The following is a 24,390-nucleotide window of genomic DNA, read 5'->3' on the forward strand; positions in this document are numbered from 1 at the left end:
CCATCACTACTAAATACCCCATCAATGCCCTCCCCCTATGGAGAATTAATCTGGACCGGGTTATGCTTAGGGTTGCCATTTGGAGTGATTCTTTCTTGACCTGCTTAGCTCCACTTTAAATGTTATTTGTCTGTCGTCTACAATAGCACTTTTCTCGGCTATTTGTAGTGGATTAGAGAGACGAGAGAAGCACTCTATTCTGTCCGGAAACGTGTTCCGTCATGCATTCTTTCTCACTTCCACAGCTATTCTGTTTTACATTTTGAGCTTGTTACTCAGTGATGGAGACCGGCCTACACCTACATCGGCTGCTCTCCACTTTCCAAGACCAGAGTTCCAGGGATACCCACAGGTGTGGAGCGTTGCCACGGATCACAGCGCTGTGAGGTCTGCTACACACACACACACCCACACACACACACACATATGCTCAGGGATGCCCAATGCACGGACAGTCACACGTCAGGAGCCTTGGCTTCCTCCCGTATCTGTGCATTCCGCTCTCTCTCAACCGCAAGACGACCGACTTGACCCGGTGGAACACTGAGAGATTGTGACTGCTGGATCAGCTGAAGTACATAACTGCGTACAAGTAGGTCGTTGGCGGTTGTCGGCCTGTTTCCCGGCTGCTGCGGCCTTCTGCTCCCTAGCTGGTGGGTGACATTAAGGCTCTTACATAAGACCACACAGTGGTGGGGCTAGATCTGCTTTGCATGCCGTCTCTGGGAGAGAAAGAGAGAGAGAAAGTGTGTGTGTGTGTGTGCGGGAGTGTGTGAGTGCACGTGTGTGTCTTCGCACGTGTGTGTGTGTTCGGTAGGTGTGCAATTGTGCTTGAGTGAGAGAGACAGACAGATGGGAGGCATAAGCACATGTGAGAGACAGACAGAAACAGAGAGAGACAGAGAGAGAGAGGGCGTGAGTGTGTGTTTAAATGTGTGTAAGAGAGACAGAAACAGAGGCAGACAGAGGGAGGGTGGGTGCACGCGGGAGAGAAAGAGGGGAGGGGTGGATGTGTGAGAAAGGAAGTGTGACTAGAACCAGCCAGAGAGAGAGAGAGAGCGAGAGAGATTGAGAGAGAGAGCTGGGACACGTCAGAGTGGACGACCGGGCAGATTCTGGGACCCAGATGGTCCAAGGGGTCAAGTAACATGGAGGAGCAACATCAGGTCCAGAACAGCTTCTTCAAGAAGGTGGACGTCCCAGACCATGCCCACTACACCGTGGCCTTCTTCGTGTGCATCATTGGAACTTTCGGAGTGACTGGCAACGCTTTGGTCATGTTCGCCTTCTGGAGGTTAGTCACCCGGGGAGAGCTTCACTCGCTACAGGTTCACAGTCAGAGCGACAGATAGTATATTGTAGATGATGGTAATGTGATAAGGGTGGGGACTTGTGGTCTGCGATGCACTTCTCAAATACACAGACTTTTGCATTAAATATTATTTAGAGCACATTATAATTTTCAAGGGTCATCGTTTGTAAACACTGTGTAATGTGATACTTCAAGTCTCTTTTGTTAGTTTGAACTGATTTGAGGTCTGGTTTCAATATTTCAGTACGCTGTTGGAAGAATGAGAATAGTGGCCAAATGTTAATTCATTAATTAATTTAGCAATATGGGGTATGTAACAGGTATTTGTGTTTCGATTTGTTGTCAAACTGGGATCAATAATGAAGCCAAATTTGATTGATTTCGGGAATTTCTACAAAATGTTAAAACTCAAGAACAGCAAAAACTAGCAACATCGATTGACCTCACCATGTTGTAGTAGCTTCATCGGTTGCGGGACTTGACACTCAACAGAAATGTATCCCAACACTAAGATCTCGACCCTAGCTTAGTTACATGTCCAACAGCAATCGATTAGCAGTTACCTTGCTGAACCCATATGCTAGCCTTTTTTTACCTCTGCACTGTTTTGAGGAGAGGTTTGTGCTGTTCCTTGCAGATGCCTCAACATTCTATCCATATAAAAACTCTCTACAGCCCTCGGATATCTGTTCCTTCATTCAGGCGGACGCCAGTGCTAAACTGTGTCTGCATAAAAAAAGAAAGATACCGGGGGATTTTTAATTTTTTGGCCTGTTGGACATGATATGCTACCGGGTTAATGCATGGCAGCTGCCAAACCCTCTGCCATAACCAAAAGACATCCCAGAGCCAAGTGAAGATAATCTATTTAGAATTCTGCCACAGGGGACCACGACTCAAACAATGGCAGCTCAACATGATAAGCTTTAGATGCTGACTATGAACTGGTCTGGTGTTTGTGCCCTGCACTAGCCACTAGCCAGTAGCCACATTTAATGACGCTTCAAGAGGCAATTTGCCGTTCAAGCAATAAAATGATACACATTATGGCTATAGAATTTTAGAGTTTGTTTACATTAATGGATACCAGCACTGGCATGAAATAAGCTAATGTTCTTGCTTCAGTGGAGGTACTGCAGTTAATAATGAGTTATCAGGTAGTTATAAGAAGCATTCATAAAGTGCCCATCATTAATTTAAACTTCCAGAATTGATGTAGCAATCGCAGACTTCCCCTTTAAGCCTGTGGAACTATGTGAGCATAACCTAACATTGACTCACTAAGCAGAAATAAAGTCCAGATAACCATTCCTGTGAACTGAGAAAAATGCCTCCCTGGGCATGGACAAGAAGTAGTTGCCTATGAATGACTTATATATTTAAAGTTTAGCTCCTAGATGTCAGACATTAACACATCTTTAAAGGGTGTATAAAACCAGCAGGCCATAGGTTGTGGTTACATATTTATTTTGTTTTACAGTGCAAATAGGTTGTATTATATGTGTTATTTTTCTCGATTCTTGATCACATTTATTTGTTGTTTGTTTAGTCAGTTAGTTAATAAACAACAATAAAGCAAAAAACTAACTCCATTGCCAGCTGATAACAATAAATATACAAGGGACATTTTTACAGGGATTTGTTTTTTTACAACTACTCATTGCCTTAGATTGCTAGAATTATTAGTCCTTGCTCTATTCTTGTGACTAGTCTCATCAGTCATGTTCAGAGATTATCAATTATTTAAGCAGTCATTCACAATTTTTTTTATTAGTGCCAATAATTAAATCATTACACTGCAGAATCAACAGATCCCAGTAGTGTTGGGGCAATAATTACCAAGTTGTTGAGACTGATTTTACAATTGGATCTCATTAGCTATACTCAACTTAGTACAGAAATACATTTTTTCTCATATTTACTGTTGTCACCCATGCTATATTTACTGTTGTCACCCATGCTATATTTACTCTTGTCACCATGCTATATTTACTGTTGTCACCCATGCTATATTTACTGTTGTCACCCATGCTATATTTACTCTTGTCACCCATGCTATATTTACTGTTGTCACCCATGCTATATTTACTCTTGTCACCCATGCTATATTTACTGTTGTCACCCATGCTATATTTACTGTTGTCACCCATGCTATATTTACTCTTGTCACCCATGCTATATTTACTGTTGTCACCCATGCTATATTTACTGTTGTCACCCATGCTATATTTACTCTTGTCACCCATGCTATTGGAACCAGCTTTCTGATATGCCACATCTGGCACTCGCAGCTGAACATGTAGAGCTCAACCTGTCCATGACCAACTGCATGCAAAGATGAACATGCACATTAGGACTCAGCAAAGTGTGCTCTTACCCCTTTTCACCAAACGCTCACCCCCTCTCACCCCTTCTCACCCCCCCTCAACCCTTCTCACTAACCTCTCACCCCCCTTACCCCCTCTCACCTCCATCACCCCTTCTTAACCCCTCTCACCCCTTCTCACCCCTTCTTAACCCCTCTCACCCCCGTCAACCCTTCTTAACCCCTCTCACCCCTTCTCACCCCTTCTTAACCCCTCTCACCCCTTCTCACCCCTTCTTAACCCCTCTCACCCCTTCTCACCACTTCTTAACCCCTCTCACCCCCCCTCAACACTTCTCACTAACCTTTCACCCCCCTTAACCCCTCTCACCCCTTCGCAACCCTTCTCACCTCTTGTCACCCCCCTCTCACCCCCCTCAACCCTTCTAACCCCCTCTCACCCCTCTCACCCCTTCTCAGCCCCTCTCACAGGCTGTAGTGAGCCTTTGTACCACGAAGAGGTCCTCTGGCTGGTGGCCTGTTACATAAAAAAAGTATTTCCCACTCTTCTTTGAGGAACCACTTAGAAATTAGTTATTTGAAGAACCCATATAGAGGTCACCACACAGTTTCAGTGTCTAGAACCCTGAAAGGAACCTCCACAAACCTTTTCATTTCCGAGTGTACCGGCTCACCAACCATTGTGTATCAGTGGAAGTCAACTTTTGTTTCATGTATTCTGTTCGGTTGTCTACCATCAGCATAGTGCCAAGCTAAAGTCCAGCATGTCTACATCTACATGGTGATTCAAGATCCCTCTGACATATTTTAACAACAAGTAGTTTGAGATACGTGGCAACATTTCCAAACAGGCTCCAGTATCCAACTGCTGGTATAATAAAACAACCTTCATCTAAAAAAGTACAGTAATAATTATTTGAACTTGGGTTTGCTTGACATTGCTACCATTGGGTGTTAATAATAGGAGAAAGAAGCCACGCAGGCATCACATTAAGTGAAGACATAAGTTGGTCATGCGTGATCAGATTACCCTCTGATCCAGAAAGCACAGCAGTAGTACTCATCCTGTGGATTATCTGCGGCCTTGTCTATTATGTGATTGAAGTTAATTGATTCCTGCAATTGGGTCAAGGTCACATGCAGGTAGAAGGTTTAACCGGAAGCTTTTATATTTCATCTCTCCTCCAGATTAAATACCCTCTTCAAACAACTGTTTTGGGCATGGAGCGGCTTGCATTAAATTAATTTCTCTTGGGTTGCTTAGAAACATGAAGTCCTTTACTTTCACATCACATCAAACGCAAAATAGGCTAGACTTTCTCCACTCACTTCTCACAGCAACAGCTGACAGCATTTTTCAGTTACAACGTGTCTTTTTCGAAACGCGTACTTGCATTCTGCGTTCTCCCATATTTTCAAGGGTAAACTTCCCAGAGCCCCCAGAGAAAGCATTCTGTCTTACATGTGAGAGCTCAGAGAGCTTATAATATGGTACATCTAAATGTACTTTTGTGAACAGGAAACTGCATCATCAGCTTAGCTGGGTGCAGCCGGCGTCATTGACAGAAAGCTACCTTCAGGCACTTTGTTCCTTGTTACGCAACAACAACACATTCACTGTGCTGTCTATGAATGTGGGAAAACCTCAGATGGGCACGTTTACCCTGTGGTCCTTGTTCACCCATGACGGCACGGCCTGAAAACAAAACAATTTCAATTTAAGCTTCTTCAAAAGATTCTCCAGATTCTCCATTTTGTTATCCAACCATATACCTATGAATATTTAGGATTACACCTTTTCAATGGACAAGCCAACAGATAACAATAACTAACTTTCTTTGGCATAGTATCAGCTCTGATAAGTCTTGAATTCAGTGTTTTGTGTATTCAAGACCAGTTTGACAGCACAACAGGAGTCCTACAGTGACTGAAAAGCATATGCATTTGCTGTTTGCGTCCCATTTCCCAGAATATTTATAAAGATTAAGAACAAAAGAGCTAAAACGGAGCCCTGGGGCACACCTCTAATAATCTCAAAGAAGCTAAATGTGATTGTCAACATCAGCACCCTGTGTTCTGTCAGAAAGACCCTAAAGCAATGCACTGTCCCTCCAGCAACAATTCGCGGTGAATTGAATCAAACACCTTTGATCAATCAACAAACGGGGCCCTGATGTGACTGAACATCTCTCTGTATGTTCTTCTCTCAATTGTGAATTTTTTTTTCACTGTGAATTCACTAGGAATTCATAGACTTTGTTTTTGGTGTACGTTTATAAAAAGTTAAGAGAGTTTGACTTTGATACGTTTCGTATTTCTAACACAAGCAATTGCACAAAAATCTCTGACGTCGTAAGAGAATTATCCGAGAAGAATGCCAAACACTGCGGTTTTGTTAGGTGCATTCAGTATTTGCGCAATATTCAGAGTTACACACAGTTCTTTAGTGTCTGATGAAGATGTAGGCTAAGCATGTCATTCTCTGCTCTCTAATTTGTTTATTGAAGTGGAGGACCAAATGAGAGAAGCATGTACCATTTGAATGCTAGTGGATCTCAGCTAGTTTTCACACATTTACAACATTTACAGCTGATGAAATGTGGTTAGCACCAATGTTTCCAATACCTGTGTTACAGTAATAAGAAGCTGCGCAATCTGCCCAACTATTTCATCATGAACCAGGCGGTGAGCGATTTCCTCATGGCTTTCACACAGACGCCATTCTTCTTCATCAATTGTCTTTATAAAGAGTGGAGCTTTGGCGAAAACGGTAAGTCGTTCATCATCTCATTCTCATTTCCACAATGGTTACAGTGGTTGGTTTTGACTTAGACAAGTCTGTGTCTGCAGGCTGTAAGATGTATGCCTTCTGCGGTGCTCTATTTGGCCTGACCTCCATGATCAACTTACTGGCTATGTCCATTGACCGCTACCTGGCCATTACCCAGCCCCTTAAAGCACTTGGTCGGTCATCGAAGCGTCGGACCTCCCTGGCAATAGCAATGGTGTGGCTCTATTCCTTCGCCTGGAGTTTGGCCCCACTTGTCGGCTGGAGTGAGTATGAAATTCACCCCTTCTAATGCTACAAAGGAGCCAATGCTCAAAATCAGAATTGCCCATTAAAACCCCATGGAAAAGTGTTGCTTGTGTCAGTTTTTCTCTCAAGCAAGGCACTTAACCACCAAACTGCTTCCCTCGCCGTGTTGGCCCAGCAGACTATAAAATTAAACCTATTAAAAATGATTATTCAAATCAACACGTCCAGTTGCTGCCAGAACCGATAACACCGGACTGTGTATTTGTTTGTTTCTGTCGATTGTCCATTACAGGCTCCTATATCCCAGAGGGCCTCATGACTTCCTGCACCTGGGACTACGTCACGTCCACCTACGCCAACCAGAGTTACACCATGATGCTGTGCTGCTTCACCTTCTTCATTCCTCTGGGTGTCATTCTCTACTGCTACCTGTGCATGTTTCTTGCCATTCGCACCGCTGGCAGGTGGGACCGATATGTTCACATGGGTGATAGGAAAAACAATAAAGAAATGACTGAGGCCACATTTTCTCAGGCCCGGCGTGTGTTCCAACTAGCTCAGTACAACAGTGTATTCCTGCCTCTCAGAGATTAGTTACACTGCTAGGTTTTACACGGTCACCTGTGTCAACCCATTACATATTTATAGACAAAGAGCTGAACAACTTACAGTGGGGAGAACAAGTATTTGATACACTGCCGATTTTGCAGGTTTTCCTACTTACAATCTGTAATTTTTATTATAGGTACACTTCAACTGTGAGCATGACATAAGTATTTGATCACCTACCAACCAGTAAGAATTCCAGCTCTCACAGACATGTTAGTTTTTCTTTAAGAAACCCTCCTGGTCTCCACTCATTACCTGTATAAAAGACTTACTGCACCTGTTTGAACTCGTTACCTGTATAAAAGACACCTGTCCACACATTCAATTAAACAGACTCCAACCACTCCACAATGGCCAAGACCAGAGAGCTGTGTAAGGACATCAGGGATAGAATTGTAGACCTGCACAAGGCTGGGATGGGCTACAGGTCAATAGGCAAGCAGTTTGGTGAAAAGGCAACATCTGTTGGCGCAATTATTAGAAAATGGAAGAAGTACAACATGACAGTCAATCTCCCTCAGTCTGGGGCTCCATGCAAGATCTCACCTCGTGGGGCATCAATGATCATGAGGAAGGTAAGGGATCAGCCCAGAACTACACGGCAGGACCTGATCAATGACCTGAAGTGAGCTGGGACCACAGTCTCAAAGAAAACCATTAGTAACACACTACGCCATCATGGATTAAAATCGTGCAGCGCACACAAGGTCCCCCTGCTCAAGCCAGCGCATGTCCAGGCCCGTCTGAAGTTTGCCAATGACCTTCTGGATGATCCAGAGGAGGAATGGGAGAAGGTCATGTGGTCTGATGAGACAAAAATAGAGCTTTTTGGTCTAAACTCCACTCGCCATATTTGGAGGAAGAAGAAGGATGAGTACAACCCCAAGAACACCATCCCAACCGTGAAGCATGGAGGTGGAAACATCATTCTTTGGGGATGCTTTTCTGCAAAGGGGACAGGATGACTGCACCGTATTGAGGGTAGGTTGGATGGGGCCATGTATCGCGAGATCTTGGCCAACAACCTCCTTCCCTCAGTAAGAGCATTGAAGATGAGTCGTGGCTGGGTCTTCCAGCATGACAACGACCCGAAACACACAGCCAGGGCAACTAAGGAGTGGCTCCGTAAGAAGCGTCTCAAGGTCCTGGAGTGGCCTAGTCAGTCCCCAGACCTGAACCCAATAGAAAATCTTTGGAGTGAGCTGAAAGTCGGTATTTCCCAGGGACAGCCCCGAAACCTGAAGGATCTGGAGAAGGTCTGTCTGGAGGAGTGGGCCAAAATCCCTGCTGCAGTGTGTGCAAACCTGGTCAAGAACTACAGGAAACATATGATCTCGGTAATTGCAAACAAAGGTTTCTGTACCAAATATTAAGTTCTGCTTTTCTGATGTATCAAATACTTATGTCATGCAATAAAATGTAAATTAATGACTTAAAAATCATACAATGTGATTTTCTGGATTTTTGTTTTAGATTCCGTCACTCACAGTTGAAGAGTACCTATGGCAAAAATGACAGACTTTGTAAGTGGGAAAACCTGCAAAATCTGCAGTGTGTCAAATACTTGTTCTCCCCACTGTATATGCTTGTACAGTTCACTGAAAATCTTGATATAAGATTTATTTTGTCCATTTAGTTGCAATGATTACATGGAGAGGCCCTCATCCATTTCTGCGGATGAGGGCCCTAGGCTCTGGTTAGAAGAACAGCATAATACATGCAATGAGGTCACCACCTCTTCTAAGATGTTCATAAAACCCTGAGTGAACCCCCACTCCAAAATCCCCCCCCCACCACCAAACTTGTTCCAACTCTCGTCATTTTCATCCCGGTGTTATTTCCCGCCTTGCAGGGAGGTGGAGACCCTGGGAACGCAAATGAGGAAATCCACCCTGTTGCAGCACAAGACCATAAGGAATGAATGGAAGCTGGCCAAAATCGCCTTTGTGGTCATCGTTGTGTATGTCCTGTCCTGGTCCCCCTACGCCACTGTCTGCATGATATCCTGGGCGGGGTAAATATAACCAATATATCAGGGGTTTTATATTATATTGATCCATCTGATGTATTATAAGACAACGCTGAAAATGAGAGCAATCCTCGGGTTTCAACGTACTTTATCTGAGGAACAAAATCAAAATGTTATCAGCTGGGATCAACTGGTTGTGTGTGCTGTGTGTTGCCACGTCAGTCTTGCATTGCTTTTTATTAGCCAGCCTACAGTGACATATTTACACACTTCATAGTTAGATCCTCCTGAGGTATTCTGCACCAACAAAATTGGTATTTCTGCTCTTGTTTCCAAACTGCCTGGAATTTTGTGTTTATTTCTGAAAGAATATTTCAGATTAATTTGTTAAATCCTGATTTAAATGGCTTTATTGGCCTGGAGAACATTTGTTTTTCATTGCCAAATCAAGTGGAGTAAAAAGGAGTGTGTAGGTAGTCAGGGTTATTCTTCATTTTGGGTGAGACACACTGGCCAAGTGTTTTGTCCCTGTGTACTTGATTAGTGCTACTCTGATTAGAGCAATGTTTTTTAAATCTCATTTAATATGTTCTTGGTTAGTAACTGGAACCCGGACCTCACAATCATAACGGGTTCTATAACTGATTGGAGGAGATACTAAATGGGATGTCAAGTTTCATGTTGGTTTTGATTGCATAGAAGGCCCTGGTCTCAGGTTTTTCCAGTCTTGCTGAAGTTACCTGTGGTGCTGATGTTTAAGCCAAGACAGAAGTAATTAATTGTTTGCGCTAGGGCACCAGTGTCTAAGTGGAATTTATGTTAATGGTCCTAGCATCGGGACCCTTTTTGGAAAATCCTTATTTTAGTTTCAGTGAGAATCACTGTCAGAGCCCAGGTCTGACAGAATGTTTGCAGAATATCCAGGTGCTTCTGGTTGGAGACAGAAGTACTAGATCATCTGCATGTAGTTCATATGTTCATTTCGGAGTCCAATAGGGTGAGGCAGGGTGATGCAGACCTTTTCAGTGCTCTTATCACTTTATTCACATGAATGTAGAGCAGGTCTCAAGCTGCATCCCTGACTCAGGCCCCAGCCCTAGAAGGAAACAGTGTTTTTTGTTGCCAATTTTAACTGCACATTTGTTGTTTGGGTACATTGGTTTTTACGAGAAATTGCGACATTGTGTGTTTTCCCCCTGACATCACTTTCCATTCATTTATACAGGGGACACATTGAATATAAGGCGTTTTTCAAATCAGCAATGGATGAGAAGACCTCACTTTTGATTGTGGATTGTGTTTAGTGTGTATACATGGTCTGTCGTGCGGTATTATGGTCCGAAGCCAATTGGACATTTGCTCAGGGTTAGATTTTCATTGAGAAAAGTTTTAGTCTGCTTTTGATGACACCGCAAAAGATTCAGGCTGCAATTCACCAGACTCCAAGGTTGTTATTGGGGTCCAATTTGTCTCCGCTTTTGTGGACTGGAGTGATCAGACCATTGGTTCTTATTTTGGGAAAGATCTCAGAGATGAGGATAATGTTGAAGAGTTTAAGGATGGCTCATCTGAATTTGTGGTCTGTGAAATTGATAATTTGGTTAAGTTTACAATGAACACCACAAGCCTGTCTTGGAGTAGAGTTTTTTTTCCTTTAGTTCTTTCAATTTGATTGGAATATCCATTGGATTCTAGTAGTTTTAATAACTGAATTTAGATTTTTTAAGTTAGTATGCAATAGTTTTTTATTGTAGGGCCAAAAAGGTTGAAGAACTGGCTATTCATACGGCCGGATAATTCGCTTTTTGGATTTTTTGTTTAATATTTTCAATAGACCTTTCAATCATGTGCTGTTTTCTGACCTGCTGTTCTTTTTAAGACTTAATATATTCCTGTACTGCTTTAGTGTTTCCTCATGCTTAAGGCGTGTCTTCAGGGCACCTTTACTGTTTTGTCTTGCTTAAGGCATGTCTTTAGTGTTTTGTCACGCTTTAGGCGTGTCTTCTGGGTGTCTTTAGTGCGTCATGCTTAAGGCGTGTCTTCTGGGGGACTTTAGTGTTTCTTCATGCTTACTCGAGAGCACAATTGAAACCGCTGCACAATCTGCAGCATTCTGACTTACTGCGCGACTGTGTGATTTAGCGGTTGCTCCGTAGTCAACTGGAAGGCCCCGCAAAAGGTGATGAAAACCGCCCAGCACATTACGGGTACCCAGCTCCCAGCCATCGTAGACCTCCAGCGCAAGCGGTGTCTGTGGAGGGCATGCGGCCTCACCAGGGACCCTTCACATCCACGCCACAATCTGTTTGCACTACTACCATTAGGCAGGCGGTACAGGTCTCTCCATTCCTGTACCAGCAGGCTCAGGAATCGTTTTTTTCCATCTGCTGTAACCCTGCTGAACTCTGTGATCCCACAGACTTCAGCATTACTGTACCTTACTGTACATTTATACCTCATGTCATGCAATAAAATGCAAATTAATTACTTAAAAATCATACAATGTGATTTTCTGGATTTTAGTTTTAGATTCCGTCACTCACAGTTGAAGTGTACCTATGATAAAAATGACAGACATCTATATGCTTTGTAAGTGGGAAAACCTGCAAAATCGGCAGCGTATCAAATACTTGTTCTCCCCACTGTACCTGGTACTTGTACATTTTCTGCTCTCTTCTATTTTGCACTTCGGGTTAGATGCGCATAAGGGGCCGGTGCAGAGAGGATCGGGCGGCAGTCGAAGGCGGGGGCCTAGACAACCCGATCCCTGGACACGGAAACTAGCTCTAGGGACGTGGAACGTCACCTCGCTGGCGGGGAAGGAGCCTGAGATTGTGCGTGAGGTTGAGAGGTTCCGACTAGAGGTAGACGGGATCACCTCTACGCACGGCTTGGGCTCCGGAACCACACTCCTTGAGAGAGGATGGACTCTTCACCACTCTGGAGTTGCCCATGGTGAGAGGCGGCGGGCTGGTGTGGGTTTGCTTATAGCTCCCCAGCTCTGCCGCCATGTGTTGGAGTTTACCCCGGTTAACGAGAGGGTCGTTTCCCTGCGCCTACGGGTCGGGGATAGGTCTCTCACTGTTGTTTGTGCCTACGGGCCGAACGGCAGTGCAGAGTACCCGACCTTCTTGGAGTCTCTGGGAGGGGTGCTGGAAAGTGCTCCGACTGGGGACTCTATCGTTCTACTGGGGGACTTCAACGCCCATGTGGGCAACGACAGTGACACCTGGAGGGGCGTGATTGGGAGGAACGGCCCCCCTGATCTGAACCCGAGCGGTGTTCAGTTCTTGGACTTCTGTGCTAGTCACAGTTTGTCCATAACGAACACCATGTTCAAGCATAAGGGTGTCCATCAGTGCACGTGGCACCAGGACACCCTAGGCCGCAGGTCGATGATCGACTTTGTTGTCGTTTCATCTGACCTGCGGCCGTATGTCTTGGACACTCGGGTGAAGAGAGGGGCGGAGCTGTCAACTGATCACCACCTGGTTGTGAGTTGGATCCGATGGCGGGGGAGGAAGCTGGACAGACTCGGCAGGCCCAAGCGTACTGTAAGGGTCTGCTGGGAACGTCTGGCAGAGTCTCCTGTCAGAGAGATCTTTAACTCCCACCTCCGGCAGAGCTTCGACTGGATCCCGAGGGAGGCTGGAGATATTGAGTCCGAGTGGACCATGTTCTCCACCGCCATTGTCGAAGCGGCCGCTCTGAGCTGTGGCCGTAAGGTCTCCGGGTGCCTGTCGAGGTGGCAATCCCCGAACCCGGTGGTGGACACCGGAAGTAAGGGATGCCGTCAAGCTGAAGAAGGAGTCCTATCAGGCCTGGTTGGCTTGTGGGACTCCTGAGGCAGCTGACGGGTACCGACAGGCCAAGCGGACTGCAGCCCGGGTGGTTGTGGAGGCAAAAACTCGGGCCTGGGAGGAGTTCGGTGAGGCCATGGAGAAGGACTATCGGCTGGCCTCGAAGAGATTCTGGCAAACCATCCGGCGCCTCAGGAGAGGGAAACAGTGCCCTACCAACGCTGTTTACAGTAGAGGTGGGCAGCTGTTGACTTCAACTGGGGATGTCGTTGGGCGGTGGAAGGAGTACTTCGAGGATCTCCTCAATCCCGCCGTCACGTCTTCCATTGAGGAAGCAGAGGAGGAGGGCTCAGAGGTGGACTCGTCCATCACCCGGGCTGAAGTCACAGAGGTGGTTAAGAAACTCCTCGGTGGCAAGGCACCGGGGGTGGATGAGATCCGCCCTGAGTACCTCAAGTCTCTGGATGTTGTGGGGCTGTCTTGGCTGACACGCCTGTGCAACATCGCGTGGCAGTCGGGGACAGTGCCTCTGGGATGGCAGACCGGGGTGGTGGTCCCTCTTTTTAAGAAGGGGGACCGGAGGGTGTGTTCCAACTATAGGGGGATCACACTTCTCAGCCTCCCCGGGAAAGTCTATGCCAGGGTTCTGGAGAGGAGAATACGGCCGATAGTAGAACCTCGGATTCAGGAGGAACAGTGTGGTTTTCGTCCAGGCCGTGGAACCCTGGAGCAGCTCTATACCCTCTACAGGGTGATGGAGGGTTCATGGGAGTTTGCCCAACCAATCCACATGTGTTTTGTGGATTTGGAGAAGGCATTCAACTGTGTCCCTCGTGGCATCCTGTGGAGGGTGCTTCGGGAATATGGGGTCCTGGGTCCCTTGCTAAGGGCTGTCAGGTCCCTGTACGACCGAAGCAGGAGCTTGGTCCGCATTGCCGGCAGTAAGTCAGACTTGTTCCCTGTGCATGTTGGACTCCGGCAGGGCTGCCCTTTGTCACCGGTTCTGTTCGTAATTTTTATGGACAGAATTTCTAGGCGCAGCCAGGGGCCGGAGGGTGTCAGGTTTGGGGACCACACGATTTCGTCTCTGCTCTTTGTGGATGATGTTGTCGTGTTGGCCCCTTCAAGCCAGGACCTTCAGCATGCACTTGGACGGTTTGCAGCCGAGTGTGAAGCGGTGGGGATGAAAATCAGTACCTCCAAATCCGAGGCCATGGTCCTCAGTCGGAAAAGGGTGGCTTGCCCACTTCAGGTTGGTGGAGAGTGCCTGCCTCAAGTGGAGGAGTTTAAGTATCTAGGGGTCCAGTTCACGAGTGAGGGAAGGAAGGAACGGGAGATTGACAGACGGATCGGTGCAGCTTCTGCAGTAATGTGGTTGATGTATCGGTCTGTCGTGGTGAAGAAAGAGCTGAGCCGCAAGGCGAAGCTCTCGATTTACCGGTCAATCTACGTTCCTACTCTCACCTATGGTCATGAGCTTTGGGTCATGACCGAAAGGACAAGATCCCGGATACAGGCGGCCGAAATGAGCTTTCTCCGCAGGGTGGCTGGGCGATCCCTTAGAGATAGGGTGAGAAGCTCGGTCACCCGGGAGGAGCTCAGAGTAGAGCCGCTGCTCCTCCACATCGAGAGGGGTCAGCTGAGGTGGCTTGGGCATCTGTTTCGGATGCCTCCGGAACGCCTTCCTGGGAAGGTGTTCCGGTCCCGTCCCACCGGGAGGAGACCCCGGGGAAGACCTAGGACACGCTGGAGGGACTATGTCTCCCGGCTGGCCTGGGAACGCCTCGGTGTCCCCCCGGAAGAGCTGGAGGAAGTGTCTGGGGAGAGGGAAGTCTGGGCATCCCTGCTTAGACTGCTGCCCCCGCGACCCGGCCCGGATAAGCGGAAGAAGATGGTATGGTATGGTTAGATGCTAACTCCTTTTCGTTATACTGTACTTGTTCAATGACAATAAAGTTGAATCTAATCTAATTTTAAGGCATCTTTTTCTAATCGCATCTACTGGGTGTCTTTAATGTTTGTCATGCTTTAGGCGTGTGTTCTGGGTGTCCCCATCGTTAATGTGTGTGTTTTTCAGTTCTCATTACTGTACAATTTATTAGATTTATGAGACTGGATCTTTTAAAATTTGATGTTAGCCAATTTAATATGCTTTTATGCTAATACCTTAACTATTCAAATATTCAAGTGGTTGTCTAGAAGATAATGGCTCTTTTGTTGGTCAATGGTACTTTGTTTCTACACAATCTTCCTTCCATACTGTTTTTTTAGGGTAGTTATGGGATTTTTCTGTTGTCTAAAAGGAGTGTTTATGGACTGACTGTGAATGCTCTCGTTGGTGGTCAGTAACTGACTGTGAATGCTCTCGGTGGTGGTCAGTAACTGACTGTGAATGTTCTGAGAGACCCTGGGCCGAACTCTACCGCTATCTACAGGCTCAGGGGGCTACAGTGTCAGGAATAATTAGCTGTTTTTTGTTAGTTGCTGTCGTAGTTGTATCTAGATGGGCAAGTTAGGGAGGGGACTACAAATCTCAGGGCTATCTCTGCCTATCTTTGCCTATCTTTAAAAATGATCACCTTTCTCATTTTAAATAATTTCTTTCTGCCCAATAAAAAATAAAGAATACATTTAATAATTAATAAAGTAATAACAAAGTAATAAATGTAACCATCAGGGTATCTTAAGCCATTCGTTTTCACTACTTAACCCATTTTTCAGAATGTCTGCATTCATTCCACATCTACACATTTCACTTGTAACATCTCCTATACTTGTCAATTTCCTGCCATCGTAGGAATGTCACGACTTGTGTCTCTCTTCTCCAGCTACTGCTTTGTGGAACCATCATCTAATGTGAGCACTGAGCTTAGACAAGGCAGAGTGCCATAGCTTGGAGGATGTGTGTGGTTCTTTTCCTCATGCTACCTTACACCTCCTTTTTGCCTTGATTGCACAGTTAGAATTGCAATTTGTACTGCATTTGCATTAATTGCACATCTACACATTTCACTTGCAACATCCACTATACTTGTCAATTTCCTGCCAGCGTAGGAATGTCACCACGGGCACGGCCGTGGTTGCCATTCGCTCTGGCCTGCCCCGAAAATCATTGTACATCCTATGGCCACCATGGCCTTTGTGCCCTTACTACTGTCTAAACCTTGCAGTCAGCAGTTTGTTCGTACGTTTGTTTGTAGTTCGCAAATGAGAACAACCACAAGAACGACTACCTGAATCAAATGTCTCTGTTTTGGAAGGTGCGTTCATGAGCAACTGGGCAGTGGGAAAGTTCCGACCTCGGAGTGGGAGAAAACACCTGAACTATTTTTGAAAGCTCTTAGAAGTAACGTTAGGTTTGCCGTCACTCGACATGGCACCGTTTCTGGTGAAAGATTAAAAAACAAAGATTGCTCGGCGTCCAAGTAAGTCACTATATTTGTTTATTTAGGTCGTACTCTTTAGCAGAGGTGATTGTGGTGTTAAAGATTTTAAAGTGGTGCTTTTAGTTGATAAATCACTGAATGGTTTAGACCCCGAAAAATATAAACCGAGCGGGGCTCTTAGATCCATGAACACCGGTCAGCTAATAGAGTTCAAACTAAACATGGTCAAGCTGCGTTTAGCAGTTATGCTGCCCACAACTGGAATAAAATACCAGAAGATCTTATGTCCAAAAGGTATCACTTTTTAAATCCAGATTCAAAAACGCTTCTCTTTTCACGTGCCTATAACTTGAACACTTAGACTTAAACGCACAGTTTAGACTTACAGCTTTTATAGCCTACGTTTTATCCTGTTTTATTCTATTTTCTTATTCTACGTTTTCTTATATGATGTTGTTTTGATGTTTTCATTTGAGTATTTGTTTTTATTTTATTGTGTGTGTATATATATATATATATTATTTATTTTCTTTGTAAAGCACATCGAATTGCTTCTATTGATGAGTTGTGCTATAAATATACTTGCTTGCAAAGGATAATTTGCCATTTACCTTTTGTAACTTAATCCTTCTGGCTAGCTATCCTTAATGTAACTTAACTATCAATACTGTTGCCTGTTCGTTGTCGTCATGTGAACGCTCCCAACTAAAATGAAACAAATTCCAAAAATGTTTGAGGGAGGAGTAGAATTAAATTACCATAATTAAAACATGGTCATTTCAGTTTTTATGTGGAAAACATCAGTTATAAGCTATTATTCAAATAATTATATTAGAAAAGTGAATAATGTATGTTTTTATGTCATGCATGTTTTTTCTTATGAGGTGTTTATTTGTAAGCTCCAAATTCTCTTATTTCACTCTGGCCTTTGTTACCCGGCATGTGGCCTTTGTGCCCTAAACATTTTTGTTACACTGAAGGCCAAATGTTCCTGCCCCTAAAATGTTTCTCACCCTCTTCTATTTGCACTTCTGGTTAAATGCTACCTGCATCTCGTTGTACTTTAAATGTACTGTTGAATTTAATTTAAAAAAGAAATTGGAGACAACATTTCTTATATAACATTCAAATGTCTTTAAATGTACTTTAGGTTTCAAAATCCCTGGTGCTGCTGTTTTGCATTATTGCAACTAATACACTGCCATTATTTTTGGATAATGGAGGTTACTTCCTAATGTGGATTAAGTGTAGCTTGTCATAATGTGCCCACTCTTCTGTCTTTTCAGTTACGCTAACATCCTGTCTCCGTACTCCAAAGCTGTACCGGCAGTTATAGCCAAAGCCTCAACCATCTACAATCCTTTTATTTACGCCATCATACACAAAAAATACAGGTAAATCATGGTGAATGTATACACAGATCACTAAATAATTGGATTAACTAATTAATCCACGGTCCATGAATTCATAATTTCTTCCACTATCAAATTAAATGTTTTGGTCCATCAAATCCTCTGCAGGGCCACTTTGGCAGAAAAGGTACCTTGTTTGAGATGTCTGTCACAGATAATTGAGAAAAAGGAATTCAATAGTGAGTCTTCCTTCCGAGATTCCACCATCAGCAGGCAATCATCTGTCTCACGGAGCCACTTCTGCCCTGCCTCCTCCATGTCCTCCAGCATGGTAAGACCTCCTCCATGTCCTCCAGAATGGTATGGGCTGGGGTAATATTATCCAGCCTAGAAACTGACCCTGCATCAGCTTAGCATTCCCCCATTAATTGGGCGGAGGGGCTGAGCCTAGGGCTGTAGTAAGGCCAGTGTAGGCTTGACCTCTACACTAGGGGCCAATACACCCTTGGATGGGACACTATCACCTAATTTTGTTTGATTTCCATTATGAATATGAGCTTTGAGTGAGGCTGGCCGACCCTGGTTTGAACTGCTGTAGGAATGCAAAGTACAAGGGAAGTGCTTTCCTACTGACGGTATGTTTTTTTTTTTTTTCTGTAGACAGAACAACCAGAAATACTTAGTTTATGACCTTAACGTGTCTCAGTTAATGAAACAGAAAATCTATTTCTGGTTGTTTCTAAAAGTCAGCCGACTAACTGATTGAACCCTCTTTGTAGGGTAAGCCTCAGTAAATGAAGCCCCTGCTATTTCCAGCGGATTAGACTTGCGTCTCACTTTTCCAGCTCCTGCTTTGTGGAACCAATGTAATATTTCGTGTCTTACATCATCTAATGTGAGCGCTGAGCCTAGACAAGGCAGAGTGCCATAGCTTGGAGGATGTGTGTGGTTCTTTTCTTGGCTTGACCCCGCTGCCAACCTCGTAGGCGTTTAAAAAAAATATGTATTTGCTCTTTGAAGATTATGACTCCCTGTATGATTATGAATCCATGTATGGTTCCTGCCCACAGGTTTTGGGAGATGTTGAGCTGGATCCTCTTCAGTGTAACAACTCCTCCTTCAGAAGCACCACGTCCTTCAAGCTCCCGAAAGACAAGCAACGCAAGACCAAGGCATGTCACGTCACAGAGAAGGTGAGAGAGCAGAGATGCCTGCGTTGTCGTTTACCTTTTCATTGACCCTTGGGCTGATGCCTGTCCTCTTGAACATTGTGATGAGATATAAAATGGACCTGCCCTGTAGTACCTGACTGGTGGACGTTGTGGCGATGACTGTTCGGCAGACTCTTCAGTAAATAAAATCCAGTAAAAAAAACAACGCATAGTACAGACATTTTCAGATGTGGCCCCTGCGGGAATCACTTACGTCCTGTAAAGATCAAATTAAGGGCACATCTTATAGTGTTTAGCGTAGTGACAGCGGTAACAGCCAAGATTTTACAGACAATCAGCCCTTTCTTAAATTAATTTCATTAACTGGTAGCAACATGGTTTGGGGCTGCTTTGCTACTCTGATGGAATAATGAATTCTTAATTGTAGGATATCAGGATATTTGAAAGGAGAATACATTAGTAACAGTCCATTATCTGATGCTTAAAAGAGGTTGAGTCATGCAGCATAAAAGCATTGCTTGCACAGAATAAAATGTTAGTCTTGGAGTGGCCAAGTTAGAGACCTGACCTCAACCCTGTTGAAATGCAATGGTATGACCTGAAGCAAGCTGTTGATGCCAGATGTCTTACGAATTTCAATGAACTGAAACAGTGCTGTAGGGAGGAAGGGTCCAAAAATATCTCATATTACGTTGTACAGGGCAACTACAGAAAACATTTGCTTGAGGAAACTGTTATAAAAGCAGGTTCCACCAGTTACTAAAAATGATGGTTCAAATACTTTTTCCAGCCTTGGCTGTTTGTTTGACCAATATGTTCAATGTAGACATGAAAAAGGACACATTTGTGTCTGTTCTTTGTTAACCACATTGCATTTATGCATGGTTATGATTTCAGATGAAATCAGACTGTATTTTGGAAGCTATTTCTGCAGATATTCAGGTAATTCTAAAGGGTACACAACATTATAAAACATCTCCCTGTTGCACACAAGCTTCCATTACCTTGTCTTAAGTGGATATATGGTTGATTTAAGATGATTTATCCTCCCTGTTAGGGAAAACCATGTAACTCAATCCTGCACTTAACATGCACATACAATATTCATTTCTTTTTACCTTCTTTATTTATATAGATTTATTTTCAACAGTTAAAGATGTGATCTTTACGACAGAATCAAACCTTGGAACTAGGTTCTTAGCATAAAGAATTTTCACACATATATTTCACATCCTTGGTGTCAGAACAGTTTCCTTTCATGACATCATACGATCTCCATCTTAATGGAAGCCAAAGTGCTGCATGTCAAAATCTAGAAAGTCCAATAAGTCTTTTTTAAATATAGTTTTTCTGACAATGATTGTTCAGCAATAACGTTTTGTACGCAGATATTTTTTTTTGCTATTTTAATTTCAATAGGAAGGTTGAGAAAAGTAGTTATTTAATGATTACATAGAATGCCCATCCTTCTATCTAATTACATCATCAAATAGACATATAAATGCTCTTTAAACATTTGTGAAAGCGATACCTCACTGAAATGACAAATCATGTCCTTTAGATCAATGTTATTCAAACCTAATTCCTGGAGGCATCAAGTATTAGATCTCTCCCTGCTCTGTCACACCTGATTCAAATGATCAGCTCATTATCAAGTCCTTCATGAGGTACATCAGGTGTGTTTGGGCAGGGAGAGATCTATAACATGCAGGGCAGGGTGCCTCCAGGAGCAGGCATGAAAAACACTGCTATAGAGAACTATCAGCATTGCAACAGCTTAGCTCTAATCATTTTTGTAAAAACAAACTTCATCCATGGATGTTTCGTGTTGCTTTAACGCTTTAAACATGCTCTAAGCTAAGGCACCTGCTTGCTCTGAGGCTCCTTTAATCACCCCCACCCCCCCCCCACATTTTTATGTATTTTTAAAAATACATAAAAATCAGGCTTTTTTTTGTCACACTGGTGGTGAGATGATCTACGTGCTGTTATGGTGACCATGTCCTCCTCATGTCTCTGGGTGTTTCAGCAACCACCTAGCCCCATTCTGAAGGAACCTACCAGCGTCAGCAACCAGGAATTGGTCTCCGACTCTGTCTGCATGGCAACCGTCCCGCTACTCGCCCTATCGAAGAGTAGCCCGTGTGTCCAGCTGACCAACGGAAATGAGACGAGAGAGATCGACAGCAGCAGCGAGCACAGGAGCACTTCGGACTCCCTGAGTTTACAAGCCCAGCTTTCTCAGAACTCCAGCATCCCGCAAATCATCATAAGCCCAACATCCGAGACCAGCCTGATATCGGAGGACAACTTGTTCTTAGAGGAGAAGCAGGGCGCTTCATTGAGCCGCGAGGCTGGGGACCTGCTGGTGGGCCTGCGGAGCTTGAACTGTTCCTCTGAGCTTCTGGAGTCTGTGGAAAAATTCCTCTCCTGAGTTCACCTGCTGATACTGAACTCATTACTTTCGAAATGGCACACTCATCCCTGAACAGGGCACTCTTTGATGAAAAGTTTTCTTTACTTTTGTAGTGCTCTGATTTTGCACGACCACTCCGTTCCATCCAAATCCTTTTTTTAAACAAAGATTGCTAAGGAGCCCAAGGCAAGGTCATTTTAGGATCCGGTTGGGATGAATAAAACAAAGCCCAGGGATGGAGCATCAGATTCTTGTTGACCCTGGTCACTGTTATTTCATTTCCCAGTCACTGACTAAATGCAGCGTTTTCTTCTGTTTGTTTACATGACCAGCGTCGTAGATGTTTATTTATTTGGCTATTCTAAATCATCTTAGAAGGATGGCCTGCCCTATAGCCCCTAAGTCATCATGAAGGAGTGTTGATGTGACATGGACATTAAAGCCACAGTCTGGAGCCAGTTTAATCCTGATGGCAGCCCAGCTCAGTTTGGAACGTATCTGTGGAGTCTAACGTGAAGCCCAAATGTCAATTCACCCGATATTTTTAAGATATCTAATACAAAAACCTTAACAATGTATAAATTCAACTTCAGGTGTGTGTTAGGATAGGTCCTGACAGCTGTAAAATGGACTCACAAAAAGACATTTACAAAAAGATGTATTATACTCTATTTTATCACAGACTTAAGATTTATGGCAGTGATGTAACACATGATTTGGATTGTTGTTTTTCTTTGTGTAGTGGCACCTTTTACTGATCCATTAAAGTTGTTTGTAATCCCCATTGAATGATTGTGGAATGAAAACAACAACATTTGATTATGGATTAATAATAGCTATGACCCAATGTATTTTATCTGGAATTACATAAAGAGAAACAGACAGCCCTTAACCCAAACATATTTTTAAACATTTTATACTTTATACAAATTACCTTAATTTAGTTAAACATCAATCCTCATTTATATTTGTTTCTAAACATTTTTGTAACCCGTTCCCTTACTGTACATGTTCCTGTCTCTTTTGTGGTTACGTTCTTCAACAATTAATGGATTCTTTTTTTTGTTTGCTGTGAAACTGTTCCACTAAATCCTTTCAGGGTTTTGTTAAATTAAATATATATATTTCATTTGCTATTAATTCATTGACAGTAACTCAATATGTAAGTTATCCAGATATAGAGAGAAACATGTCATCACCCATTAACGAACTTGACTAGATTCTAGAACACTTGATGTAGATTCTAGAACACTTGATGTAGATTCTAGAATCCTAACAGAAGTATAATCTTTTGTTGGCATCAAGTCAACAATGCTTTGTTTATGAGTGTTGATGGATATTGAGTTGGTTAAAATAACCCTCATTGGCCAATGACCGGAATCTCTGCCTATTTAATCCTTTTAGATAAAAGCCCTTTGACAGCCTGCTGTTCCCTTCGCCTCAATGCACCATAATGCCCTTCTCTCTCTTTACACACACATACACACACACACACACACACACACACACACATACACACACACACACACACATTTGTCTTTCCAACCTGGGGAGGACCTTGAAATCCATGTTACTTATTCTTTAACCATTAACCGATCCTTTACTCTAACCTTAGCCTATGTAACCTAACCTCTATGCCTATACACTCACCTAAAGGATTATTAGGAACACCTGTTCAATTTCTCATTAATGCAATTATCTAATCAACCAATCACATGGCAGTTGCTTCAATGCATTTAGGGGTGTGGTCCTGGTCAAGACAATCTCCTGAACTCCAAACTGAATGTCAGAATTGGAAAGAAAGGTGATTTCAGCAATTTTGAGCGTGGCATGGTTATTGGTGCCAGACGGGCCGGTCTGAGTATTTCACAATCTGCTCAGTTACTGGGATTTTCACACACAACCATTTCTAGGGTTTACAAAGAATGGTGTGAAAAGGGAAAAACATCCAGTATGCAGCAGTCCTGTGGGCGAAAAATGCCTTGTTGATGCTAGAGGTCAGAGGAGGATGGGCCGACTGATTCAAGCTGATAGAAGAGCAACTTTGACTGAAATAACGACTTGTTACAACCGAGGTATGCAGCAAAGCATTTGTGAAGCCAACAACACGCACAACCTTGAGGCGGATGGGCTACAACAGCAGAAGACCCCACCGGGTACCACTCATCTCCACTACAAATAGGAAAAAGAGGCTACAATTTGAACGAGCTCACCAAAATTGGACAGTTGAAGACTGGAAAAATGTTTCCTGGTCTGATGAGTCTCAATTTCTGTTGAGACATTCAGATGGTAGAGTCAGAATTTGCCGTAAACAGAATGAGAACATGGATCCATCATGCCTTGTTACCACTGTGCAGGCTGGTGGTGGTGGTGTAATGGTGTGGGGGATGTTTTCTTGGCACACTTTAGGCCCCTTAGTGCCAATTGGGCATCGTTTAAATGCCATGGCCTATCTGAGCATTGTTTCTGACCATGTCCATCCCTTTATGACCACCATGTACCCATCCTCTGATGGCTACTTCCAGCAAGATAATGCACCATGTCACAAAGCTCGAATCATTTCAAATTGGTTTCTTGAACATGACAATGAGTTCACTGTACTGAAATGGCCCCCACAGTCACCAGATCTCAACCCAATAGAGCATCTTTGGGATGTGGTGGAACGGGAGCTTCGTGCCCTGGATGTGCATCCCACAAATTTCCATCAACTGCAAGATGCTATCCTATCAATATGGGCCAACATTTCTAAAGAATGCTTTCAGCACCTTGTTGAATCAATGCCACGTAGAATTAAGGCAATTCTGAAGGCGAAAGGGGGTCAAACACAATATTAGTATTGTGTTCCTAATAATCCTTTAGGTGAGTGTATTTTACTTAACCCTAAACCTATGCATGAACCTAAACATTACCCCAATTCTACCACATCATATTATTATTTACAATTATTATAAGTGTTTCCCTAAACCTTTCATAACGGGGAGCTGCCAAAAAGCCTTTTGGGGACCTACATT

The 24,390-nt window shown here is 43.8% G+C and overlaps 1 protein-coding gene across 2 annotated transcripts; it reads left to right on the forward strand.

Annotated features, from left to right (window-relative positions):
- The first annotated feature begins 1,000 nt into the window (after positions 1–1,000).
- opn4xb (opsin 4xb) lies at positions 1,001–22,163 on the forward strand. 2 transcript variants are annotated; one of them, XM_010877016.5, is made up of 10 exons: positions 1,001–1,294; positions 6,275–6,408; positions 6,489–6,692; positions 6,968–7,139; positions 9,137–9,298; positions 17,726–17,833; positions 17,960–18,122; positions 18,862–18,984; positions 19,861–19,905; positions 20,993–22,163. In XM_010877016.5, exons 1-10 carry the CDS (start codon positions 1,149–1,151, stop codon positions 21,395–21,397), a joined length of 1,662 nt encoding a protein of 553 aa, XP_010875318.1. In that variant the 5' UTR covers positions 1,001–1,148; the 3' UTR covers positions 21,398–22,163. The 2 variants fall into 2 exon arrangements, with proteins under 2 accessions (XP_010875318.1, XP_010875319.1); XM_010877017.5 differs by lacking the exon at positions 19,861–19,905.
- The last annotated feature ends 2,227 nt before the right edge of the window (positions 22,164–24,390 follow it).

The sequence above is a fragment of the Esox lucius genome, chromosome 13 (assembly GCF_011004845.1).
Source record: "Esox lucius isolate fEsoLuc1 chromosome 13, fEsoLuc1.pri, whole genome shotgun sequence".
NCBI lineage: Eukaryota > Metazoa > Chordata > Actinopteri > Esociformes > Esocidae > Esox > Esox lucius.

Excerpts from the sequence above, each read along its gene's own strand:
- opn4xb (XM_010877016.5), top strand. The coding sequence starts at position 1,149 with ATGGAGGAGCAACATCAGGTCCAGAACAGCTTCTTCAAGAAGGTGGAC. Across the intron at positions 6,693-6,967 it reads GGCCCCACTTGTCGGCTGGA|GCTCCTATATCCCAGAGGGC; the intron begins GTGAGTATGAAA and ends TGTCCATTACAG. Across the intron at positions 17,834-17,959 it reads ATCATACACAAAAAATACAG|GGCCACTTTGGCAGAAAAGG; the intron begins GTAAATCATGGT and ends AATCCTCTGCAG.